Below are 27,852 nucleotides of genomic sequence, written 5' to 3'. Positions count from 1 at the left end.
AGGGCCGAGGTTGCCTACCTCTGATGTATACCTTATCATTTTTAATGCCAACAGAAGCAGTGTTTTGCTCACGCAAGTTCGGCATCAGGTCCCTCCATTGAGCTGTTTGAGTGCAGGGGACCATTAATCAAGTTATAACCACAACAGTCATTGCCGTGTGCTGCTGCAATTGTCATTTTTAACTTTATTTTCACCGGTTGATCCGACTGGCCATACATAAATCATTTAATTTTTTTTCGTTTAAGCAATAGGTTGAATGAAAAAAAAAAAAAAAAAGGGTCAGATTCCCCATCCACACATTCGAAGTGGGTGGGAGAATCATTCCCGCTGTGCTATTGCATTCTGCCAGCAGGAAGCCCTCCACGCCGCCACAATACAATGATCAGCACTACCAGCTATAGCACCACCGATCATTTGGGAAAAGAGCAATAATGGATTTAAAGATCAACTTGTGTACAACCAGTTAACCCATACATGGATCAAACATTGGCCAGTCCTTGCTGAACTGGACAAATTTCGATCCATGTGTGACCGTTTTTAACCACTTAAGGACGGAGCCTTTTTCTGAGATCTGTTGTTTACAAGTTAAAAACAGTTTCTTTTTGCTAGAAAATTACTTTGAACCCCCAAACATTATACATTTTTTTTCTAACACCCGAGAGAATAAAATGGCGATCGTTGCAAAACTTTGTCACACTGTATTTGCGCAGCAGTCTTACAAATTACACTTTTTTGAATTAAAAAAAATAAGACAGCAATAAAGTTAGCCCAATTTTTTTTATATTGTGAAAGATAATGTTACGCCGAGTAAATTGATACCCAACATGTCACGCTTCAAATGCGCCCGCTCGTGGAATGGCGACAGACTTTTACCTTTAAAAATCTCCATAGGCGACGTTTAAAAAACTCTACAGGTTGCATGTTTTGAATTACAGAGGAGGTCTAGGGCTAGAATTATTTCTCCCGCTCTACCGATCACGGTGATACCTCACGTGTGGTTTGAACACTGTTTTCATATGCGGGCGCTACTCACGTATGCGTTTGCTTCTGCACGCAAGCTCACGGGACGGGGCACATTTAATAATTTTATTTTACCTTTTATTTTTACACTGTTCTTTAAAAAAAAAAAAAAAAGTGTCACTTTTATTCCTATTACAAGGAATGTAAACATCCCTTGTGATAGAAAAAAAGTATGACAGGACCTCTTAAATATGAGATCTGGGGTCCAAAAAGACCTCAGATCTCATATTTACACTAAAATGCAATAAAAAAAGTGATGATTGCATGGCGGAAGTGATGATTTGACGTTGCTTCCGCCCTGCAATGGTATGGAGACGGGTGGGGGCCATCTTCCCCTCACTCATCTCCATACCACACACGGAAGAGGACCCGATCGCCTCCGCTGCTGCTGACGGCTCCGGCAATTGGCAGAGGGCAGTGGATAGCAGTGGGAGGGGCCTCCTCTCCCGCCGCTAATAAAAGTGATCTCTCAGCGAATCTGACACAGAGACCACTATTATCGGAAACCGGACTGCCCGCTGAAGAAGAGGATACCAGGGTTATGGCAGCTAGCTGCTGTCATAACAAAGATATCCCTCTTCAAACAGCCGACATATATCGGCGTGCGGCAGTCTGGAAGTGGTTAAAAGGAGAAGTTCACCTTTAGAAAATAAATAAAATGCACATTTTTTTTTTACAGGTAAAAAAATAAATAAAAAAAAGTGCATTTCTTTTTTCTAAGGAGACTGCAGAGCATTGCACCCAAAATCTGCAGATTGTGGGTGCAATGCAGGGTTCTTGCACACTGTCAGTGTAAGCTGTGTGCTCATACCTCATACAGGCAGGCACCCACCCGAGACCAGAAAGTGGTCAATGGACTACAAGAGTGCTCACCAGTGCCCTTGTAATTCATTGAGAACTAAAAGTTATTAGCCGCAATGGCTGGTGGAACTTGTAGGCACTGATTCACAGGAGTCCTGTATGGCCACGCTATTTTCAAATTATAACAGCGGGTGCGGGGAGAGCAGGGAGGGATCAGGGGGGAGAGGCTGCAGATGATGTAAACTCCTAAAAATGCCTATAGTGGACACAGACTAACATGGAGGTGAGTTAAAAGGCAGAGAAAAGTAAAAGCTCAAAACAGCGCAAACACCTGAAGGAGCAGCTTCTATGAGCTGCAGTGTGCACAAGGCCTAAGAATTGGTCAACTGCAACATAATAAATGTTTGCTTTTGGATTTAATATGGCTTTAAAGTTTACCAAATTGCAAACACAGCTAATTGGCCAAATATAAACAGTGTTAGTTCACCTTGGGGCCTCATGCACACTGGGCATTATAAAAAATATACAGAAAGCTGTAGAATGAGTTTTTCAGCATTTTTAGCAAAACTATACTCACAAAAGCTTATGGCTCATGAACACAGAATAGCCGCATTTTTCAGTGCTTTTTAGCTTTATTCAGTTAGAGAGTTTTTATAGTTGAAACTCTTCAAACCCATTAGTTTTTTTTCCCAGCCAGACGTGCATTGACACATACAGTGCCTTGAAAAAGTATTCATACCCCTTCAAATTTTCCACATTTTGTCATGTTACAATTCAATCCATCATCCGAAAATGGAATGAGTATGGCACAACTGCAAATCTACCAAGACATGGCCGTTCACCTAAAGTGACAGATTGGGAAAGGAGAGCATTAATCAGAGAAGAAGCCAAGGGGCCCATGGTAATTCTGGAGAAACTGCAGAGATCCAAACAACAACTATTAGTTGTACACTCCACAAATCTGGCCTTTATGAAAGAGTGGCAAGAAAGCCATAAGAAGTCTTGTTTGCAGTTTACGAGAAGCCATGTGAGGGACACAGCAAACATGTGGAAGAAGGTATTTAACCACTTCAGCCCCGGAAGGATTTGTCCCCTTCCTGACCAGGCCATTTTTTGCGATATGGCACTGCGTTGCTTTAACTGACAATTGCGTGGCCGTGCAACGCTGTACCCAAACAAAATTGACATCCTTTTTTTCCCCACAAATAGAGCTTTCTTTTGGTGGTATTTGATCACCTCATTTTTATTGGGACTGCGATACTGCGGCGGACAAATTGGACATTTCTGACACATTTTTGGGACCATTGACAATTTTACAGCGATCAGTGCTATAGAAATGCACTGATTACTCTATAAATGTCACAGGTAGGGAAGGGGTTAACACTAGGGCGCGATCAAGGGGTTAACTGTGTTCTAAGACCCCTTTCTCACTGGGGGGCGTTTTTCAGGCGCTTTAGCGCTAAAAATAGCGCCTGAAAAAAGCCTCAGCTGCAAACCCAGTGTGAAAGTCCGAGTGCTTTCACACTGAGGAGCTGCACTGGCAGGGCGTCACAAAAAGTCCTGCAAGCAGGTTCTTTGCAGCGCTGAATACACCGCTCCTATAGCGCCCCTGCCCACTGAAATCAATGGGCAGTGCCCGCCGTACCGCTGGCAAAGCGCTGCTGCGGCGTTTTAACCTTTTTTCGGCCGCTAAAAAAAACGGTAAAGCAGCGCTAAAAATAGCGTCGCTTTACCACCGACGCCTGCGCTCTTTCAGTGTGAAAGGGCTCTAACTGTAGGGGGGATGGGACGGTCGGTATTCATACTTAAATATGAACACACCATCTGTCTCTACTGCCCTGAAAGAACCGGGATTTGTGTGTTTACACACACATATCCCGATTCTCACTCTGTCACGAATCGCGGCTGCCTGGTGGTTATCGCCCCCGCCGCCCACACGCCCCTAGTGGCCAAAAGGAAAAGTGACGTAAGGTAACGTCGATTTGTCCAGCCGAGCCAACCTGCTGCAGTAAAACTGCAGCGGCTGGTCCAGAAGTGTAACAATTGCGCAGTCGCGCGACGTTGTACCCAAACAAAATCTGTCCTTTTTTTCCCCTCACAAATAGAGCTTTCTTTTGGTGGTATTTGATCACCTCTGCGGTTTTTATTCTTTACGCTGTAAGAAAAAAAAAAAAAAATTATATATAGATATCTATATATCTATCTATCTATATATACACACACACACACACATTTATATATATATATATATATATATATACACACAATATTTTGTAGTTTTTACTATAATAAATATCCCCCAATTTAAAAAAAAAAAAATTCTCAGTTTAGGCCGATATGTATTCTGCTACATATTTTTGGTAAAAAAAAAAAAAAAAAAAAAATGATCGCAATAAGCGTATATTGATTGGTTTGCACAAAAGTTATAGCGTCTATAAAATGGGGGATAGATTTATTGCATTTTTATTATTTTTTACTTAGCTGATACTTGGTATGAACACAAGATCTGTCTCCTGTCCCGTTTACACACAGATCCTGGTTCTCGCTCTGTCATGAGCGATCGCGGGTGCATGGCAGTCATCGCACCTGCCAGGCATGCACATCGGCTCCGAGGACGCACGCCACCTGCTGTGACGTCTAAAAGAAGCGAAGTACAGCTACAGCGATTTGCGCAGCCGTGCCAACCTGCCTCAGGGTAACTGCGGTGGCTGGTCAGCTAGTGGTATAAAATGGAAGGAAGGGCGATGAAGAACGGGAAATAAGCACCACATCCCATTTGATAAATAGGAAAAATGGCAAAAAGAGGGACACCAAAAAAAAAAAAAAAAAAAGGTGGCAAAACACATGTACAACTTTTTTAACTTGAACTTTTTTTAAAAAAAATACTGCATAAAAGGTAATACCCTGAAAGAAATCTGTTTCTTTCATAGTATCAACTTTATGCAGTACTTTTAAAAGCTCCTTTGGGCAAAACATCCAGAGCAGAAGTGGCTGAAGTTTTGTATGAACTATATGTCCCTTCAACATTTGTCATTTTTAAAGAAATTGATATTTAATAAAATGTATAATTAAAAAAAAAAAAAAAAAAAAAAATGGTGTTTTGGCACCTTTAACCACTTCAATACAGGGCACTTAGACACCTTCCTGCCCAGACCAATTTTCAGCTTTCAGTGCTGTCGCAGTTTGAATGACAATTGCGCGGTCATACAACACTGTACCCAAACTAAAATTTTATCATTTTGTTCTCACAAATAGAGCTTTCTTTTGGTGGCATTTGATCACCTCTGCGTTTTTTATTTTTTGCTAAACAAATAAAGACCGAAAATTTAGAAAAAAAATAAAAGTTTTGCTTTTGTTTCTGTTAAAAAAAAATTGTAAATAAGTAAGTTTTCTCTTTCACTGATGGGCACTGATAAGGCGGCACTGACAGGCACTGATACGGCGGCACCGATGAGGTGGCACCAATGAGCGGGCACTGGTAGGCGGCACTGATGGGTGGCACTCATATGCAGCACTGATGGGCACTGATAGGCGGCACTGCTGGGCACTGATAGGGTGGCGCTGATAGGTGGCACTGCTGGGCATCCCTGGTGGCACTAGCAGGCATTGAAGTGGGCACTGAGTGGCAGCTGCCTGGGCACACAGTGGCATTTCCCTGGTGGTCTAGGGGCATACCTGGTGGTCCAGTGTGGATCGCTTCCCTGGTGGTCCTGGGTAGGATCCGAGGGGGGGGCTATGCTGATAAACAATCAGCACAGACCCCCCCCTGTCAGGAGAGCAGCCAATCGGCTCTCCTCTACTCGCGTCTGTCAGACGCGAGTGAGGAAAAGCTGATAACCAGCTCTTCCTATTGACAGCTGTGATTGGACACGGCTGATCATGTGGTAAAGAGTCTCCGTCAGAGACTCTTTACCTACATCGGTGCTGTGGGGTGTCAGACTGACACACAGCAACAACGATCGCCGCGATGCGCGCCCCCGGCTCAATATCCTGCGGACGTCATATGACGTCCAGTCGGGATTTTTAAACCACTTTGCCGCCGTCATTCTGCTATATGGCGGGCAGCAAGTGGTAAAAATCTCAGTTTTTGCCATTGTTCTTATGTGGAAGAAGGTGCTCTGGTCAGATGAGACCAAAATTTAACTTTGACATAAAAGCAAAATGCTATGTATGGCAGAAAACTAACTGCACATCACCCTAAACACACCATCCCCACCGTGAAACATGGTGGTGGCAGCATCACGTTGTGTCTGCAAAAGACTTGAGACTGGGGCGGGGGTTCATCTTCCAGGACAACAACCCTAAACATACAGCCAGAGCTACAATGGAATGGTTTAGGTCAAAGCATATTCATGTGTTGGAATGGCCCAGTCAGATGCCGGCCCCCCACCCTATGTGAATGAGTATGAGGTACATTGTACCTCTACCCATTCACGCAAAAAAAAAAAAAAAAAAAAAAAGTCAAAAATGAAAAAAAAACAGTATACAGGTTTTTGATAAAATCACTTATTAAAGCAGCTCCGGCATCTCTTCTCCCGATTTCTTCTCCCTCCGCCAGTTTTCTTCTCTCCATTGTCTGTTCTCCTCTCATTCGGAGGCCCCGCCCCTCGTGATGTCACCGCCCATCATGCCCTGGTCAATGACGCCACAAGGGGACGGGGCCTCCGCATAACGTCCCCGGGTGGCCCCACTATATAAGTAATGGCACACAGCGGACCCAGCATTACAGAGGGAGAGAGCGTCAAGACAACATCAGAGGGAGAAGACAGCGGAAAGAGGAGAACCCGACAGCAGGAGAAGACAGTGGAGAGAAGACAGCGGAGAGAGGAGAACTGGCAGCAGGAGAAATCAGCAGCAAAGGGAGAAGAAATCGGAAGAAGAGACGCTGGAGCTGCTTTAAAAAAAAATTAAAAACCTGTGTACGATTTTTGACACTTTTTGAGGTGAATAGGTAGGGGTACAATGTACCCCCTACTCATTCACAGAGTGGGAGGCCAGCGTCTGGGGGGCCTGCTTGTTAAAGGGGGCTTACAGATTCCGATAAAGCCCCCCCCCCCCCCCCTAGAGTTGGCAGGAAGCCTTGTCCCTATCAACATGGGGGAGGGTGCTTTTGGGCCCCCCTGCCTAAAAGCACCCTCCCATTCCCCCATGTTGAGGCCATGTGGCCTGGTATGGTCCAGGAGGGGGGCGCTTGCTCGCCCCCCCCTTTTCTGGCCTGCCAGGCTGCATGCTCGGATAAGGGTCTGGTATGGATTTTGTTTGGGGGGGGGAACCCCACGCCTGTTTTATTTTCCATTTTGGCGAGGGTCCCCCTTCAAGATCCTCAGCGCATAAGCCGCACCGCAAGTAGGATCATCGTGATCCGACTTGTGGTGCGACTTTTATTCAAATTAATGGACTCTCATAGGGAACCATTGATTTTGACATGGAAAAAAAAAAAAAAAAAAAAAAACACGCTTGACAAGGCTTAAGACGGCTGTATCCAGGGTTAAGCCGCGTTTACCAGAATGAGACTTTTTACCGCTCTAACGCTGGTCCTAAGAACGTGCTGGCCCTGGGGTTTTTTTTTTACACCTTCGAAAACGCCTATGCCACTTACAGCTCCTAAAAGCATGTGTTCATGGGCACACAGAATAACATGGAGAGGCGTTTTTAAGCTGCAAATAAAAAAAGTCTGACGCTGCTAAAAGCAGTTGTAAAAACACCCTGTGTACATGCGACCTAAAAATATAAAATGTATGATGCCTTAGTCTAAAAACACAAGTTTAGAAGCTTTTTTTTTTTTTTTTTGCCAAAGCCCCTGAACGCAAATCAATAAAAGCCTGTGTCCATGTATACACTGGCTTTTATCAGAGTTTAGGAGCATTTACACGTCCCTCTCCTGAATGCAGAAAAACCACGTTCGGGGAGGAATGCTTTGGCAAATAAACTCAGCAAAATCACGGTACCACTTTTTTGCCGCGTTTAGCATTTTCCTGCTGCCAGTTACGTTTAGGGGTGGCCAGTGTACATGTAGCTTTACAGAAAAAAAAATGTAAACGTGAACGAACACTGGGCACCCTCCCCACCCCCTGGTAGCTGCTGTACTCACCTCCACGGTTCCCAAGCTGTCAGAATCCCTGCAGCCGTTCCAGCAGTCTGAGGATTTGAAATCCCTACTCTTCTCTTATCAGAAATCATGTACAGTGTTAGTTCACCTTTATATTTTGTATGTAAGGATGAACTAATTCTTTAAAAAGGAGAAGTCCAGTCTGAGTTTGTTTGGCTGGGCTTCTCCTACGGGTCACAAGAGTGCAATTTGTTTTAAGCCCATTTTCACCAGAGTGGTCTGAAGTCTGCTCTCTGCTGACGTCACTGGAATCAGTGCAGGCACCATGTCATCACGACTCTGAAGTCTGGATCCGCCAGATGCCTGTCTCAGCCTCTCAGCGAGCCGCTGAGACAGCCACTCCCTGCCCCCCCACAGCTCAGCGCTCCAATGAGCATGGAGAAGCAGTGAGGAGAGCTCAGGCAGTAGCTCTCTGCTCTGGGAGCCGAGCCAACGGCAGTGTTCGGTGGCTCAGTTCTCAGTGCAGAGGCAGCGGGGGACACATGCAGCATTTGACCGATGCTGCATTCACCTAGGTAAGTATGATGGGCAAATAAAAAAACAAAAAAACAAACACACTTCTTTTTTAACTGATCAGTATTAGTGAATTAGAATTCTTTTACCTCCAGAACTCTGCATTTTGGTTTTAACAAAGGAGTTGTCCAAATGAGGACTGAATGAAGACACATGTATATTCTTCAGTGGAGACATCTCTCGGAAAGCCAGCCTTCAATACACAGTTGTTAATGATTTTTAACACATTTCACCAACACTGGCTGCTAAAAAGGTCTTAGCAATGCAAAAAGGCTTTGTATGCGTTTATCACTGGTGACATCAAAGCCAGTCGCTTATTGTTTGCTAAGCATTCAGACATGCATCGATCCTGGTAAGATGGAACATAACTGGTCTATTCTGTGAAGTGACTCACACCTGTGATTATGGCACATTTTATTGGGAACAGGTGACTTGTTCCCTGTTCTTTTAAGGCTGGGCTAACACTTGTGCGATCAGAAATCGCATGTGATTTGCACTACATTGTTGTGCAGATCACATGTGAGGTCTGTGCGATGCAAATTCAGCCATGCAAACTGTATGGCCGAAATCGCATTCGTACCAAAATAGTGCAGCACCCTTTTTTTGGTCTGCATTGGAATCCGATCACATGGGTGTTCACACCTATGCAATCCGATTCCTGCACCATTTGGCAGTTCGCACTGTGATCTGCAAACCGATGTGGGCGCGTTGGTAACTTTACATTGACACCCCCGGCGGCTCGCAGATGATAGTGTGAACCAGTGTGCGATTCAGGTGCGATGAGGGAACTGGCACTGAATTGTAGGGTTTCCTGTACCGCACCAGTGTGAACTGGAATTTAGGCAGGCCACACAAGTTATGATATAAACTGCTTAAAATGTACCAGCTGCCATGTAGAATGGAAAGTATCCACACATTCCATTCATCTTAGATCCAATCATGCAAATTAGGTGTTTGTAACTAGGGCCGAAACAATTAATGGATTATGAAAATAGTCGCCAATCGATTAATCAGCTTGCATACAGAATGCATTTTTTTTCACATAACAGGAAATACAGTTGAGCACACATACAGCTCAGTAAGTGCCTGAGAACTTGTGAATGTGTGAGGAGAAATGTCTCATGGGAATATATTGCAATTCTGTCTGAAAATCAGCAAAAAATTCTCTCATTTTTTTTTTTCCTTTAAATATATTTTTTTATCCGAGTCTGATGATATTTACCAGATTCAACCTCTAATAGTATATACAGTACATCTCTTCTGTCTGTTATTCTCAGAGTGGATTAGAGATTTTGCTCCCTAACCATATAGTTGGTTGTTTATATTTACCACTGCATATAGATATTTAGGAATAAAATTGCCTTTTTTTATACTTTACATATTAACTAAAATTATACACCACACTTTAAGGTTATTACCCGATTAATCGATACAATAATCGGCCAACTAATCGATTATGAAAATAATCACTAGTTGCAGCCCTATTTGTAACCTTTTTTACAATGACAGACCCCCGATGAATTGTCCAATATATGCCCCCATACCTAGTTTGCCAGACTGTCGAAATCCTCATCTCCACCTGTCCGAATGGGAACCAGTATGACATTTAAAAGATGTCAATAGGTTAGTTTTACTTAACATATGGATAGCAAGGAACAAGACAAAAAAAAAAAAAAAAGCAAATCACAAATACACAAGGTAGCTACAGCTAGGGAGATTTTGGCAGTCTTTGTGCAATTGAATCTTGGAATGGAGACAGGGTTTGTTACCACCACAGGGCATGTGTAAGTGTGCACTTAATATGGTCTCTTTTTTTTGGTTCAATTTCTGTTATTGCTATGCACAGCAGTGCGTTGTGATGCATTACAGTATGTTAGACCTCCCTACATAAAAACGAAACATGTCCCAGTGCATTGGTGTACACCGAAGTCTTTAGGACATAAGGCAAATTGCCTTGTCACTTCAATGGGCAGCACAGCACAAGCTTGCCAGTATAAACGAGCCCATACAATTACAGACCTCACTTGCATGTCATTTGATATTGCAAATCAATTTGAGTTTGGTTTCAGGTAAAAAAAAAAAATAAAAAATAATGCAGAGAATGGGATTCTCTTTTATTAAGCAATCTGGCCCCATAGCCTCATCATCTGGTTCCCATAACGCCAGCTATGAAGTCCCAATACAGACCCTTGCACTAAATTGTTGCTGGCAAATCTAAAACAAAATTGTACAGATTGTAACACGTGAACAGCTTTAGATAATCTTGGGGACCTCCATAGTAGAAAGCATAGTGATTGAGTCGGAAAGGTGTTGCATAACACCCATTGTTCCCTCCAAGATCCACTGCTGCAGGCACAGTACACTTGCGGACCACTTGATGTCCAACTACGCTCAAATGTCTCCAGGCCCCTTCACAATCCAATATTCCTGTCTCTCGCACAAAGGTAAAGTAGAGCTATAAGCAAAACTTTCTTCCATTTCAGATAGCGTTAAGGGAGGGTTATAACTTCTGTAAGGTTTAATACTTTTACTTTCTGTGATAATAGTAAATAGGACTATAGAGATAGTGGATCTCCCTAACAGGGGCACATACAGCAATAAAAAAAAACAAAAAAAACATGCAGGAGTTCTTATATCCAAAACCAAGGAAAAAAAAAAAAAAAAAAAAGTTTTGCCTTTAGTTATACTTTATAATAAATCTGGCCACACAAAACCTATTCATGACACTTGCAGGATGCCAATTTATCCACCACCATATAGATCTCCACTGGAACACATGGGGTAAATACACAGCTCTAATTATATATTTTTTTAAATAACCCGTCAGGATCGGAGCTGCTGACCTGTTGTTAAAGGCGTAGGCTTGGGGGATGGCATTGTGGCTTTTAATACAAAGTGAGTCACTACTTCAAAACAAGGATGTGCCCTGACAACTGATATACACATACTTGCGCCTAGTGTGTGGCTCCCTAAAAAGTAAAGTATGGATCAGGAAGATAGTCCCTAAACCAGTGGCATCAGATCGAGTTAGTATGGTCAATTCCAAATGTTTTTTTTTTTTAAAAAAAAGGAAAAGCAACAGGTTTACTTGAAAGGATAAGTTCACATTTTATAACATGTTGCAGATGCATCAACCTATGCACCCCCCCATCCCGTTTTGACAACTAGCAGGGGATCTTCTTACTCTGCTTCTCTGTCACAATCTAAAAAAAAAACATGGCCATGCACAGGGCTCTGTGAATGTGAAAACTACAAGTACCACTACCCTTTGTGGCTGTCAACTAGTAGTTCTCAATGAACTACCAGGGCGCTATTGATCACTCAGAGATACAGGCATTACACCCACAATCTGCTGATCGTGAATGCAATGCTTTACAGGTCCTTAAAAATAAATAAATGCATTTTTTTTTTTAACCTGCAAAAAAAAAAAAAAAAAAAAGGAAGAAGTGCATTTATTATTTTTTTGTAAATGGTTAACTAATCCTTTAACCACTTCAGCTCCGGAATGTTTACCCCCTTCACCAGGCCATTTTACGATACGGCACTGCGTACTTAAAACTGACAATTGTGTAGTCGTGTGACACTGTACCCAAATAAAATTTATGTCCTTTTTTCCCCACAAATAGAGCTTTCTTTTGGTGGTATTTGATCACCTCTGCAGTTTTTATTTTTTGCGCTATAAACAAAAAAAGACCGACAATTTTGAAAAAAAATAAAAAATAAAACTTTTTTTACTTTCTGCTATACACAACAGTTACAGCGTCTACAAACTATGGGATTTTTTTTTTTTTTTACTAGTAATGGCAACGATCAGCGACTTATAGCGGGACTGCGATATTGCATCAGACACCGACCTGACACTTTTTGGGGGCCGGTGACACAAATACAGTGATCAGTGCTAAAAAAAATAAAAAATAAAAATTATGCACTGTGACTGTACTGACACTGGCAGGGAAGGGGTTAACATCAGGGGCGGTTCAAGGGGTTAAATCTGTTTCTAGGGACTGCTAAAGATCCATGTCCCTGCTTAGCAGACACACAGCATCAGTACAGTCCCCTCTCACAGAACGGCGATCTGCCTAGTTTACATAGGCAGACCGCCATTCTGCCTGTCTCCCGAACGATTGGTGGTTCTCGGCAGACATCGCGTCCACCGGACCCGCTGAGTCCAATCACAGTGGGAACGGGCTGCCGGCAGCATGCACCCTAAAAATGGTGTTAGATCACATACTAGGTACATGATCTGGCACAGAGCGGCCGCCCTGCCGCAGTACATGTGCTTGGGGTGGGCTGCAATCGGGTAAAGGTCCCTCATCAGCCCAATATATTAAATTTTCCTTCCCTTCTCTGATGCCATAATAAGGGAGGACAACACACAGGGCTGTGGTCTCTCCCTGCCACTAGGCGACAGCACTGGGACAATCATCCGCTGCCAGGTTTCGCCATACTCACAAGTACAGTAGGGGAAATAATTTTTTTCCCCTGCAGATTTTGTAAGTTTGGCAACTAACAAAGAAATGAAGGGTCTATAAATGTGGTGTATTTTAAATGACAGACAGAATGTCAACCAAAAATTCAGAAAAAAAAACACATACAAATGTTATAAATTGAGTTGCAGTTCAGTGAGTGAAATAAGTATTTGATCCCCTACCAACCAACAATAATTCTGTCCCCCAGAGACGGGCTACAGTATGTGCTCACGTGGTTTAAGGTGGTGCTCCTAACAACAACTTATGTGTATTAAAGACACCTTTAAACAGAATCTCTTTTTTCCATACAAACCTCACCATAATGGGCAAAACCAAAGAGCTGTCAAAGGGCATCAGGGACAAGATTGTAGACCTGCACAAGGCTGGAATGGGCAACAAGACAATCAGCAAGAAGCTTGGTGAGAAGGAGACAACTGTTGGAGTGATTACTCCCAAATGGAAAAAATACAAAATAACCATCAATCGCCCTCGGTCTGGAGCTCCATGCAAGATTTCGCCTCATGGGGTAAGGATGATCATGAGAAAAGTGAGAGATCAGCCCAGAACTACCTGGGAGGAGCTTGTGAATGATCTCAAGGTAGTTGGGACCACAGTCAAACAAACCATTGGTAACACAATAAGCCACCATGGATTGAAATCCTGCAGTGCCCGCAAGGTCCCCCACCTCAATAAGGCACATGCACAGGCCCATCTGAAGTTTGCCAAGGAGCATCTAAATGATTCAGAGAAGGATTTGGGAGAAAGTGCTGTGGTCAGATGAGACCAAAATTGAGCTCTTTGGCATTAACTTGCCTCGCCGTGCTTGGAGGAAGAAAAATACAATGACCCTAAGAACACCACCCCTCCAAGCATGGAGGTGGAAACATTATGCTTTGGGGCAGTTTCTCTGCTAAAGGTACAGGCCAAATTTGCCGTATAGGGGCCAAGTATTTTAAAATATTAAATGAGAACCTTCTTCCCTCAGCAAGAACACTGAAGGTCGTGGATGGATCTTCCAGCATGACAATGACCCAAACCATACTGCCAAAGCAACAAAGGAGTGGCTCAAGAAAAAGCACATTAGGCTCATGGAGTGGCCTAGCCAGTCTCCAGTAGGGTTGCCACATCATCCCTTTAATCCAGAACACACATTACACAGGTTCTGTGGCTGATTAAGGTGGTAATTAAACTCACTTGGTTCCTTATCTGCATTAAATCAGCCTCAGAACCTGTGTAGTTCATATGGGTTTACGTTTAAAGGGATGACGTGGCAACCCTAGTCTCGAGACCTTAATCCTATAGAAAATTTATGGAGGGAGTTCAAACTTCAAGTTGCCAAGCCAAGAAGCCTTAAGGATTTAGAAAAGATCTGGAAAGAAGAGTGGACCAAAATCCCTCTTGAGATGTGTGCAAACCTGATAACCAACTAGACACATCTTACCTCCGTGCTTGCCAAGAGTTTCTCCACCAAGTCGTGTTTTTCTTGGGGATCAAATACATATTTTACTCACTGAACTCATTTGTATCATGTGTTTTTTCTGGATTTTTGGTTGATATTCTGTCTATACCATTTAACCCCTTAGCGCCGACTGTATGCACATATGCAGCTTCGGCTTTCAAAGGTTATACCGGGGTGATGCCAGCAGGTGCAGGCATCACACTGGTACCGTTTTTTTAGAGCGGCCAGTTGGCTCTTTAGGGATAACAACCAATGCGGCTAAAAGCCGCTCGGTTGTTATCCCACAGGAGTGGGAGGGGTTTACTCGGCTGCCAATGGCGCCGATTTTTTAAAAGCTTTATTTAAAAAAAAACGACAGTTTTTGGCGATCTGAATACTTTGAAGTGCAAAGGAGGAATTTGGAGTCTTTTAGATCCCTCCATAACAAGTACCTGGCACAAGGGATGTTTACATTCCTTGTGACAGCAATAAAAGTGATCACAATTTTTTTTTTAAAAGAGACAATGTAAAAAAAAAAAAAAAAAAAAAAAAAAAAAAAAGTAAAAAAAGCGCCGTCACGCAACAAAGAAAACGCATACGCAAGTTGCGCCCGCATATGTAACTGATGTTCAAATCACACATGTGAGGTATCGCCGTGATCAGAGCGAGAGCAATAATTCTCGCACCAGTCCTCCTCTAACTCTAACCTGGTAACCATTATTTTTAAAGCTTCACCTACGATTTTTTTTTTTAGGTACCGTAGTTTGTTGCCATTCCATATCAAAGCATGACATGTTAGGTATCTATTTACTCGGCATAACATCTTTTACATTACAAAAAAAAAAAAAGACTAACTTTACAGTTTAGTTTTTTTTTTTTTTTTTTAACTCATGAAAGTGTATTTTTTCCAAAAAATTGCGTTTGAAAGACCACTGCGCAAATACAGTGTGGCGTAAAAAAATTGCAGCAATCGCCATTTTATTGTCTAGGGTCTCTGCTAAAAAAATAAAAATAAAATAAATACACCCATGATAAAAAAAAGTGGGCAAACTTACAAAATCTGCAGGGGATCAAATAATTATTTCCCCCACAATAGCAGATATATTCCTTCACTATTAAGCAGAAGGTTGGGAGAGCAAAGGAAAGATGGGTGATTGGTTGGGTTGGAGGGGCATTAAAGTCAACTTGTGTATTTGCTTTGCATGGGCAAAGCAAAGGATTGCTTTCAATAATAGGTTTAACTAAACTGATGCTAAAGAACCCCTTCTAGCCTTCTTCATGAAGAACTTAACACCTCCAACCTACCTACTTATCTCTGCATCACCACAATTGCTCCAGCGCTTACTTCGACTTTGAAGAAATTGTCTTAAACAGTGATCACACCTGTGTATGGAGTCCCTATAAACTAGAATGGGACCAAGACTAGAGATCCTCAGTATATGGCCATAGTCAGGTCTATAGAGCAGAAAAGCCTAGGCCTGTCCTTCAAAGTGGTGTAGTTACACATCTATTGTACCTTGGCCTGTCCACTCTGCAGAGCACAAAATCTACAAAGGATTGAATGGAGCGTGTACGGTGCATGCGTAGACCCCAGAAAATTCTGATAAACAGCTCTACAGCATTATTGGCAATATGTCAATGGATCGAAGACAGGTGAGCAGAATACTTGCAGGAAGGTGGGGGGGTTGGAGTGTGGAGGAAGGTTAATATGCCAATGTAAAAATATAAAAGTCTAATTGCATTTTAAAGTCTATATGCATAAAGACATTTACAAGCCAGATTTACATATTTGTGTTACCGCATGCACATTAACATGCCTTGTGGTAAGGCAGCTCATTAATTCTGTGTAGGCTGCCAACACACCCCAACAGACCTGCCTTTTTTTCCACCATACCACAATGCACAGATGGTTAACATCCTTGTGTTGTGGTGCACTGGAGATGTGCACTGCAGCACCATTGATTTTGAAGGGCACCCCAGTGCAAATATGAGAATCTGACCCCAAATGTGTGAAAAGATAATCTGGAGCTTTTATTCCTTTGCTTGCATAAAACGTCAACTTGTCAGGAAAAGAACAAAGAACATACATGTACTATACATGGAGGATGCTGCCCTTCTAGAGCAGCGGTCTTCAAACTACGGCCCTCCAGTTGTTCAGGAACTACAATTTCCATCATGCCTGTGAATGTCTGAGCTTACAATGCCTCATGGGATGTGTAGTTCTGCAACAGCTGGAGGGCCGTAGTTTGAGGATCCCTGTTCTAGAGGGATCTGTAGTTTTTATTTTAGTAAATGCTAAATGAAACACCAATTTCTGTAAAAAAAAAAAAAAAAAAAAAACCATATCTGTTCATTTATGTAAGAATACTGCATTTCCTGTTGAGCTTTTTATTTAGCCGATAGGCCTCATGCACACTGGACATTTTTCAGCTGCTCCTAGAGGAGCTTTTTCCTGCCTCAAAATTCCCCTACATGTTAGTCTGTGTCCATGCACACACAGGCTTTTAGGAGGAGTTTAGAGGCAGGAAAGAAAAACCCACTGCCAGTGCATCCAGGAGCAGCAGGGTTTTGACAGAAAAAAAAAAAAGCTTGGCGCTTGTAAACGCACGTTAACGCTAGGCACAGTTAGCATTTGAGTGTTAATTTATTTCAACGGCCAGAATAAATTATACATTTTGGTCAATTAAAAGAATTACCGCCCAAGCGCTCAACACCTATAAATGTGTTACACATTTTTACAGGTGTCAGGTGTTTTTTCTGCCAAAATACTGCTGCCAGGAGGAAAGGCTTTTAGGGAGAGTTTGCAAAATGTCCTGTGTGTATGGAGGTCATAAGGTCTGACAGTAGACTTTCAACCACCCAGCAGCCAGAGATTATGTGAGATTTACCTAGGCTGTAAATGACATGATGGCAATAGGAATAACTTTTTTTCCCATAGAAAGTAGAGGTCATTTTTGCCACTCATAAATGTCTGTAAAGTGCTGCAAGAACACACAAACGGTTCAGCAGTTTCTTTGGGGAATGATCACTAAGCTTAGGGGTGTGCTCCGTGCTCTGCCGACCCCTTTGTACCAGATCTATCAGGATGGAGAGCGGAGGAAGGAGCCGGTAAATCTGTCATTTACCGATTCCTTGCTTTTGTGAATTAACAGAGCCAGTGATCACTGACTCTGTTCATTCATAACTGAGCATAATAACCTAACGTTTACAACGCTTCAGTTTATGAATTGTGAGGAGCCTCTGCTTCCTGTCAATTCATCTCCAGTGCAGCTGAGGCTGCAGAGAAAGGGACTGGGGAATCTGTGTCCTCAGTCTCTTTTCGTGTCAAAAGGGAGATGTCAGGGGTCGTTTAAGACCCCTGATATCCCACCAAAGCCCCCCAACCGGGCTGATAAATAAAAAAAATAAAGAATTGTAATATTTAAAAGGTTAAATTGTAAAAATAAATTAAAAAAAAAAAACACCGACCCCACCCCCAAAAAAAGCATTGGAAAAAAAAAAAAAAAAAAAGTAAATAAACTACTGCCAGTGTCCACGCGTCATCAGTGCTGCATATTAGTGCCACTGTCACATTAAAAAAAAAAAGTATCGGCAAGTACTTGAAAAAAGTATTGACACTTGTACTCGGTCTTAAAAAAGTGGTGTCAGTGCAACCCTATTATATCTCTCAACCAGTTACTTTGAGACGCGGTCCTGTTTGCACTTCCCTCTTAGGAAGGTAGCACCAGAGCCCTCCACCCACCCGCTTCTCTACTTCCTTCTCCCATTATTGGAGCAGAGGAAGGGGCGAGACCAAAAGGGGTTGGAGAGATGTCCCTCCATCCTTCATATTATACCAGCTTCTCACAGTTGGAACCCCCCTTTCTCCCGTATTACTATTTCTGTACTCTGATTAGCATTCACCTGCGTGCAAATTATAAATGTATGCCATCAGGCCTACACCCTACTCAGGGAAAGCCTTAGCATGTTTACAATGACGTGCGAGGGCCTGCCTGATGGGATACAAACTTTTTGGACAGATTAGGAAAGTCCTCATACTGTACAGTTTTCGTAAAGGAAACAAAGTATGCATACCACACACTACGAGGTTCACGGTTTTAAGACCCTGTCTGGTCTTGATACATACAACAAAACTTTAATAAAATGTAATCACTTTAAATTTTTTTTCTTTGTCTTGCTTGACCGCTCATTCACACGGCCATTCTTGACTCTACATCGCCCAGATAAGCGTGCTTCCACAGCGGGTACAACCAGGTATTTGCAAACAGCTACAAGCAGGAAGCCTGTACAAATCCATGACAGGCTGAGAGGGTCTACATGGACTCCCACATGGAGTGAATACCTGTGGTTGGGGACTGACGAGTAGCCCCAGAATGCAAAAACAGTTTGCATACAAGGCTGCTCATCTGTCCCTAACTGCAAGTCATCTCTCCTTGAGAGAATACATATAAACAGCTGTAGAAAATCTCAGCCCGTCATTGATTTGTACAGGCTTCCTGTCTGCAGCTGATCACAAACCCTTGGTTGCACCCACTACAGAAATACACTGATCTGAGCTTGTGTATGGCCATGAAATGGCTGTGCAAATAAGCCCTTAGTGTGAAGATGTACAGACATGCACAGATAAACAGTCAAAGAAAAAAAATAGCACAAAGTACTTAATTGATATGCAACAGGGTTTGTTCTTTGTGAAGATGAGACATGCACAGATAAACAGACCTCAATCTTATGGCCAAGCAAGACACAAAGGAAAGTGGTTGACTGAAACCCTTAAAGTGATTGTAAAGGCAGGCTACTTTTTTTTTTTTAAATTAAAATAACAAACATGCCATACTTACCTGCTACGTGCAGAGGTTTTACACAGAGCAGCCCCGATCTCCCTCTTATGGGGTCTCCCACTAATGCTCCTGTCCCCCACCACCGCCAAGCGCCCCCATAGCAATCCGCTTGCCATGAGGGGCACTCGTGTGTGCTCGCTCCTCAGCTCGGTTCTGCATGTACATAGGACACCCATGACTGTATCTGAATGAGCCTTTGCTCTGACGCACATCGCTGGATCAGGATCAAGTTTGCATTGGGGGGGGGGGAGGGGGCTGCATGCAGATTTTTGCCTTACTGCATAGAATGCAGTGGGGGGGGGGAGAGGAACGTTCTGCTTTTACAACCACTTTAAAAATATCAAGGGGATGAATAAGGTTCAGGAGAGGAGCATTTTCAACACATGGGGACATGACCACAAACTAGCAGGAGGAAAGTTCAAAACTAATCTTAGAAGCTATTATTTTACCAAAATAGTTGATACTCGGAATAGACTTCCAGCACAGGCAGAGAGTCAACAGTAGCTGGCTTCAAACATGCTTGGGACAAACAGATCTATATTAAGAAATAATGGATAGATTTATATATTTTCTGCAGTCACTCTTCTGTTTCATTTAACTAGTTTTGGGAAATCTAAAGTTGGATTGTAAGGTGTATGGTGACCAACAGAAATTTTGCTGGTTTTTGTTAAAGTGGTTGTAAACCCTTACAATCTCCTAAACCTGCACAGTTTAGGAGATATCCCTTGTATCTGCATGTGCTAACATCATCGGCGCACTAAAGCAATGGCACATACGTGCGAGTGTGCCGTTACCGGCGACTCAGGCACGCATGCGCAGGAGTGACGTAATTACGGCTCCGACCAATCACAGCACTGGAGCCGCGACACCCGGAAGTAACTCCAGGGAGAAATGTCGCCGGCCGGTGCTCTGTATGGGCAACGCAGCGGGGGCTTCGATCTCAGGTGAGTATTACATAATGAGCTAGTATGCTATGTATACTAGCTCATTATGCCTTTGTCTTGCAGGTCTTTTTTTTTTTTTCATGTGGGTTTACAACCACTTTAAGGAGGCGCTGATATGAAAGGTGTAAGTATCCATATTTAGGGCACTTTCACACTGAGGCATGGGGGCGTCGGCGGGAAAAGAGGCACTTTTTGGCTGCTAGCGGGGTGCTTTTAACCCCGCTAGAGGCCGAATAAAGGGTTAAAAGCGCCCGCAAAAGACACTTCGGCGGCGCTGCCCATTGATTTCAATAGGCAGGGATACTTTAGGAGCAGTGTATACACCGCTCCTAAAACGCTGCAAAGATGCTGCTTGCAGGACTTAACGTCATGCAAGCGCACTGCTCCTGCTTTCACACTGGAGTGACAGGAGAGGCGCTTTACAAGTGCTATAGCGCCTGTAAAGTACCTCAGTGTGAAAGTAGCCGTAGCAATTTTTTTTGAATGAGACGCTTGATATATGTGGTGCAATGTATATTCCACCCATAAATCATCTACTAGTTCCTCTGGAAATTAAATCAAAGCCTTACCAATTCTCACTATGGGACCCTAGGTGGATGTGCTGTAAAGCAGACTTTATCATCAAGGGTGCTGTGGCACCCCGGGGTGTCCTCTGGGTTCTTCAGGGTGCCTTGAAAAAACACCTAAAAATTGCTCCATAATACCCCTGAAATTGTCAACAGGGCAGTGAGCGGATCATACCTGTCCTTATGTTACACGACATCCCGGGTTTTTATTGTGTAGCAGTACAACCTTGAGTAGTGCGTGAGCCAGCTGCTAGCATCCTAACAACTGGTGATATAATTGGTTGATAAGGACATTAAGTGCCTGCACAACATCCTTGTTTGCCCCTCCCTTGTCCTCTCCATCAACACTGGGGACACATTAGCTAAGTGAGGGAGAAGAGAAATACCTAGTATGTTTACAAAAATATATTTGCTTTGTAAGAATAAGGGCCCACTTTTACAGCAGATGTGGTGGGACTGCACTGGGTGGCTATTCCAGCACAGGCCCACCACATCAAGGCTGGGTTCACATATGAGCATGCAGCGGCTCACAGCAGGAGTCCTCCTTCACTGTTTCAGGTCCAATTTCAGCCCAAATTGTTGGCTGAATTCGGACCTGAAAACAGACCAAAAGAGGCACAGGGAGCCTGTCCAAATCGCACCGGAGCCACTGTGGAGATATGTGAACTGGCTCCATAGAGAGCCAGTCACAATCAAAGGCTGTGGGAATTGGATGTGGGGAAACCCTTATCCAATTTGCACTAGTGTGAACCCAGCCTTAAGGGCAAAATTCCACGTCTCCAGTGTACCCGGTTTCCACCACTGTGTTGTAAAGGTGTGCGGTAGTAAGTGCTGAATAATAAAAAAAAAAAAAAAAAAAAAAAAAAAAAAAATATGTTAAAAAGTACTTTGCGCAGGACTTTTTTCCCAGCACAGTGAAAGGCGGTGGATTGCGGCCAGCAATTGAACTTAATGAAATAACTGGCACTGAATAAAGTTCATAAAAAAACAATCCCATGGGACCGCACACCACACATTATGTGGTAATCTAATGATGTATTATGGTCACTGTCAGGTTTAGATTTGTACATCGTAGAATAGAGTGCCTGCAGATTGTACAGGGTGAGAATCCCTGGGGCAGAGGGGAAAGGATTATAGAGTATAGAAGAGGAAAGTGTGCCATGTGCAGCCACACCTCTGAGCATGTCATTCCAATGTATGAGGGAGAAGGGCGTGTGTGAGGAGCCTTGTACTAAACATGTCAGTCCCGGACAGCCTGTACTGTACACACTGAAATACTGAGCATGAGAGGAAACCAAGCCCCGGACTGGTCAGACACCCCACACGTATCACCTCCATATACCGTCACGTGTAGACCGGGGAACATTCTGAGGGAAAAGTTGCAGTAAAGAGACACTTACCCGCGGAATGTTCTCAGGCACAACGGAGTGCCCGCTCCAGATTTGGCTCCAGGCAGATGAGGACGTGGTTGGGAGTGGCCACTACTTCCGGTTCTCGCTCACAGTCACTGAGCGGGGAGATACAACAATCCTCCTTCCACGGCCAGAGCTCAGCCGAGACTGACTGCTCCGCCACACACACACCGCTACGTAACATACGGCGCGGCCAATCAAAGCGCAAACACACAAAGGGGCGGGGGTACGAACTGACGGCGGGCTCTTTAGCTAAGACAAGAGGCGGATGTATATGTAAATACTTTATTTATACAATACAAAACACCACAAGCTAATAATGTACATCAGATGACAGTCTTTTCATCCGCCTTCATCTCCCAGTACGGATCCCTCTTCGGTTCTCCCCATACAGATCTCTATACACTCCGATCTTCCTTTATATTTTCACCACCTGAGCGGATATACATGGACACCTCCTGGGCTCGGTGTTCTCTCTCTTCACTAAGAAGCGGCCATATGTTCCTCCTACCAGTCCTTTAGTCAGGCGCCCAGGATTGATGCAGATGCTCCCTGAGATGTCCTATAGAAACGCAGGATGAATATTTTACCATCTAAGATCATCCATAAGAAATGCCCTAGAGCAGGCTTAGCCTCAGCTCTTACAGCGGTATTAGCCCGGTTCACACCAGTGTGACTTGTCATGGGATATGGCATAACAAGTCGCAATCTATATATCTGGCTATGGAGCCGTTCATATCAGTGCGACTCTGACTTGCACTGATTTTGAAAAGGTACCTGCACTACTTTTAGGCTCTGTTTCCACTAGTGCGACTTTTTATGCGACTTGGGACTGAAAAGTCGCATGACAAATTGTTTCCCATTATTTCCAATGAGTACCGTTCATATCTGTGCGACTTCAAGTCGCAGCGACTTCAAAGTAGTCCCTGCACTACTTTGGTCCCACTTTGATGCGACTTGAGGTCCATAGATACAGGCATTGCTTCAAATCGCGGTAAAAAATCGCGGCAAAATCGCGCGACTTTGGGGACGCAATAGTGGAAACATAGCCTTAGTGAATTTCATGTGCAAATTTCATTGACATCTGTGCATGAAGTCACACAGATGCCAGGAAGCCGCACAATTTCAAAACCGCATTGGATGTGAACCAGGTGTTAAACCCCAAAGCAAGCGTTATATTGCAGCTTACCTATTCTGAGATCAGATGGCTACATTCCTTTTCTTTAGTGCTGGTTCACATAGGTGAGTTGTGTGAATCACATGCGATGTCCATGTGATTTCAGCCATACAGATAGTATGGCTGAATTCGCATCACATTCAGACCAAACTGGGACAGGACCCTTTTTTTGGTCTACACCAGAATTGGATCCCATGGGTGTTCACACCTATGGGATCCAATTCATGTCCAAACTGTCAGTTCGCAGTGCGATATGCGAGCTGAAATGGGGGTGTCAATAACTTTGTATTGACACTCCCCGCAGTTCGCATATGGTCGCAGCGTTCCCGCATCACACCTATGTGAACCGGCACTAAGTCTCTTTCCTTCAGGCTCATACATACAGGGCATCTGTAAAAACCCTTCTGAACGCCAGAGCTGCTGCCAGCATTAACAAACCTGCTAAAAACCAATTATTGCACATGTATTTGGGCACGTTGATGCCCGTATTGCATTTGAGCGTAAATGCATTCTACTGGCCAGAAATATTAATTTATTCAAGCCATTGGCATACACTTCCACTCTTAGCATTTTAGGGCATTTAGACTTTTTTCCTGCTCAAATGCTCCTTTTAAGAACACACCTTTAGTGGGTTTTTTCAGCCTGTAAGCACTCCTCTCCCAATACACCTGTAAAGGCCCCTGTGTGTATGGACACATAGGCTTACATAGAGAGTCTTTTACAGGCCAAAAAAAACCTCTCAATGCCTATATAAGCGGTGTTTGTTTTTGAGCTGTGTGTGTATGAGCCCTTATATTTTCACTTGGTGATCCTGCCAGTAGGTCTGTTTTTCAACAGCACAAGCTATCCTGCAAATGTAGAAGTTAGTGTTGAAACAAACTATTTACCACAGACAGGTATGCATACAATAATCAATTTTTTTATGCAAGACCTTTATTTCAAAAGTGAAAAAATATTTGCTGTAACTGCTTATAAAATGTTAGCTGGATTTTGGCCTCAATTTGTTAGTGTGTTTAAACCTGCTAGTCCATCAACACTTTCCTCCCCCCAAACCGACAATGCTGCTATCCAAAGGTGTCTCTGTCACTCCTCCATCCAGAGTGGAAGCACTCTAATACAGGAGGTGTGTTACGGACAAGATCATCAGGTAAAAATAGTGGCAAAAAAGCCTAAACAAAGAAAACGAATGCAGCCACAATATAATACATTTTTAGTTTTGGTTATAATACGGTTTTAGGGCTTTCATGCACACAGACGCATGACGTCATACAAGGTAAACTGCAGGCCCGTCTTCAATCCCAGGAGACAGCTGCAGCACTCAGCCGCCCATAGTAATAAATGGCTGTATTAAGGTATATGTCATGCTTGTGTAAACAAATGTACAGGAATGACATACCTGTGCCCAACCATTTATTACTATATGGGAGGTTGTACGCTGTAGGTGTCTTCCAATTGTGAAAATATAGAATTACAAAGATACTACCCATCAGAAAAGCATGACATAATTGCTGGGCTTTTCAAAGCCAAATGTGTTTCTTTTTTCAGTTTTAGATGGGGGTAAAGAATGGTTAAAAGCCCAGGCAGGATATTTTTTTTTTGGTCCAACCGGGGGTATTTACCTTCACTTCCTGTCTCAAAAACACAACCGGAGGTGAGTGAAAACCTCCCGACAGTGGGAAGCTGACACAAAATTCCTGTAGTTTCTGCTCTACATGAGCGGGCAGCAGCATCCCTGCAAGCTCATTTGGTTGTGTCATGCTGCTTGCATCAAGGAGCTATAACTTCCAGAATGCATTATGGTAACTATTACAGTGCAGTATTAGCCATACCCTGCACTACGCGCCTAATACAATAAATGCAGAGACACGGTCCCAGTGAAGGTAATGTGATGGCTGTGGGAAAGTCAGCACATTTATATAGTGTCTCTGAACTGAACAACATTCAGAATGGTGGCTACAGGGGAGAATATTCAGAAGTGCTGCAAGAATGTAGCCACCCTACTACAGGAACTTGCTTTGGATGTCTTCAGCCGACAGAATCAACAAGTACTTTTTATTAAAATAACATTATGGATGAATATTTGCTCCAGACCAGTGGTTCTCAACCACTGGGCGACAGCCTCCCTCTTCACCCCAACCCTCTAGCCACCTACAGATACCCTAATTTCCCACAGTTTCCCCTAAACTACCATAGTGGTCCACTGTGCCCCTCAACCTCTCAGTGCCTCCAGGTCTCCCAAGAGCCCTCTACCCCCATTCCCCCCCAGGCTTCCACAGTACTCCCTAGCTTGCTGAAGAGCTTCCATCCTCCCATAGTGCCCCACAACCTCCAAAAGTGTCCCATAGTGCCCCCAATCCCTGCACTGCACTTTAGTCAAAAACAGTGCCCCTGGTGGGGGTGGTGGAAACCCACAGCCCCCTTCAGAGACCTTATTCCCCACAGTTGCCCTCAGCTCTTTCCAGAATACCCTACACAGAGCCACCAAGTCTACAGAGCCCCTGATCCCTCTTCTGAATCCCCACCCCCCTTCACAATGACAACAACATCCATTATTCTAGCATTTCATTACATCTTTTTATTCCCATTACCTTATTGTGTTAGTATAAACAGTTTTTCTTTTTACTGTTGAATTTACTGGGCTCTGGTCTCAATAAGGTTGAGACTCACTGCTCTAGACAGTTTAGGAAAGGGATCATAAATATTACACATACTTTCAGTTTTTTAAACGATGTGCTTTAATCTCCACCATCTATCAAAATGGAAATGCTAGTTTTGGGTGGGTATGAAATGTTACTAAAGTGGAAATCACAGTTTTTAGCGGATATGAAACAATCATAATAAAGTTCTTTTTAATCTTGACCTTAAGATATGGCTAGTTGAAGCAGCTAGCCTTTTATCTGTCAAAAACAAAAAAAACAGACAACATATTGAAAGCAGTGGCTAACCTTGATGAAAAAGCGAAGCTCTGATGGTACAATAAAGACATCTGGTGTGACTGGCATCATAGCAAATGTATACATTGCTTCAAAATCAATATTTATCTCCTCATTTGGTGGGTATAATGGGTAGTAACTAGGAAACAAAAAGTTATTTGAATAAACATGGTATACTTTGATCAGAATAACATTACTGGAAATTCAGAGTAAACGAACATTAAGCCAGTGATCCACAATACTGGACTTTTTCCTAAACAAGCTGTAAACCCCCCCCCCCTATTGAACGTGATCCAACATCTTCTAATGTTTGCATATCTACAATAGATAAGTAATGGTAATGGAATTAGATATCCTAACTACTCAGACAATTGTACTTTAATTGAATGAATAACAAATTACAGTCTGAGTAGCTTTTTCAGCATTGTTTTCTTTTGAAGTTAACCTATAGTGTCTACATCCACAGTCTATATTAGATAATTAGATGAACTTCTGTTCTGCCCTCTACGATGCTAATTACTTGACTCCAGTTGCAGTTTCTGTCTGTAGCTGCAACATTCACAGAACACTATCATCAATCAGGACATGGGCAGAACAAGGCCTAGGCTGAACATTAGATCAGTACCGAGGACTTATTGCAGGCTATTAGGATAACAGGGGGTATGTGACGAAGGACATTCAGAAACTTTAGGTGCTCCTTAAAGTGGAATTCTAGCTTACACCTAATTAGCCTTAAACCTGCCCCCCCCCCCCCCCAACACCTATGCCAACTAACCTAAATATACACACACACACATATATATATATATATATATATATATATATATATACACACACACACATACACACACACACACACACTTAAGCCAGCCATACATGGATCAAAAGCAGGGATCTATCAATCAACTTGAGCATAACCAACCTGTTGGGTTTTTCCCAAACCATCAGTGCCGCCGCCTATATCTGGCATCACTGATCACTGTATTCTGATAGTGATGAAGTCTCTCTGCTGCCAGAATACAATGCTACAGCGAAAGTGATTCCCCATCCACCCCGAAGTGTGGATTGGGGAGTCAAGGCATTTTCTTTCTTTCAACCTGCTGGTTAAAAAAAAAAAAAAAATGCATAGTACATGTACAGGCTGTCTTACTTATTTTCAGGCTGCTCTAGTCAACATGATCTCCCTTGTGTCAGCTAGTGACAGCTGCAGGGCAAAGGAGAGAGTGGTCCAACAAGTATAGGTGTGAACACTAAAGATTCTCCTGCACTCGTGCCGGCGGCCTTAGTAGAAGGTGGTAGCATTTTCAGATAATAAAATGTGTAAAAAGACCATGCGTGTCCCGCTGCCTAAACTGACTGGGGGAAGTCCAAATAGGCTAAGTAGGAAAGGAGAAAGCCATTTTGCACAGCATCTTGGCAGGAGGATCGCAGGGTCAACCAACGATCGACTGGGGCACGTAACCACTGACCACAAGCTGCAACTTTCTAACCAGCCAGTGTGCAGAGCGCTGCGATGTGGAAAGGAATACTACTAGAATAAAGGAGAATCTGAATCTGCCTATAGAAATACATCATCTATCATGTGATAAATCTCCCATCCAGTTGTTCCTCTCTATAAACTTACCACATTAT

General features: G+C 43.2%; 2 protein-coding genes across 3 annotated transcripts in view; both read right to left on the bottom strand.

The window, feature by feature from the left end:
- CDC42EP2 (CDC42 effector protein 2) overlaps positions 1 to 22,290 on the bottom strand; it is a 33,480-nt gene extending 11,190 nt beyond the window's left edge. The window contains exon 1 of the mRNA XM_073604938.1: positions 22,099 to 22,290. The gene's annotated coding sequence lies outside the window, so the exon portion shown is untranslated. The remainder of the gene's footprint in view (positions 1 to 22,098) is intronic.
- A 91-nt stretch (positions 22,291 to 22,381) lies between these two features.
- Positions 22,382 to 27,852, bottom strand: part of POLA2 (DNA polymerase alpha 2, accessory subunit) — a 143,499-nt gene continuing 138,028 nt past the window's right edge. The window contains exons 18-19 of one of the 2 annotated variants that reach the window (XM_073604936.1): positions 26,233 to 26,359; positions 22,382 to 22,672 (exon numbers count right to left, since the gene is read on the bottom strand). In XM_073604936.1, the coding sequence (XP_073461037.1) occupies positions 22,529 to 22,672; positions 26,233 to 26,359 (271 nt within the window). In that variant the 3' untranslated portion in view covers positions 22,382 to 22,528. The remainder of the gene's footprint in view (positions 22,673 to 26,232; positions 26,360 to 27,852) is intronic. The other variant, XR_012236563.1, reaches the window with a different exon arrangement.

Source organism: Aquarana catesbeiana, linkage group LG11 (assembly GCF_042186555.1).
Source record: "Aquarana catesbeiana isolate 2022-GZ linkage group LG11, ASM4218655v1, whole genome shotgun sequence".
In the NCBI taxonomy this organism is placed as follows: domain Eukaryota; kingdom Metazoa; phylum Chordata; class Amphibia; order Anura; family Ranidae; genus Aquarana; species Aquarana catesbeiana.
Note: the sequence above shows the minus strand (reverse complement) of the source record. Positions and strands in the feature narration are given on the sequence as shown.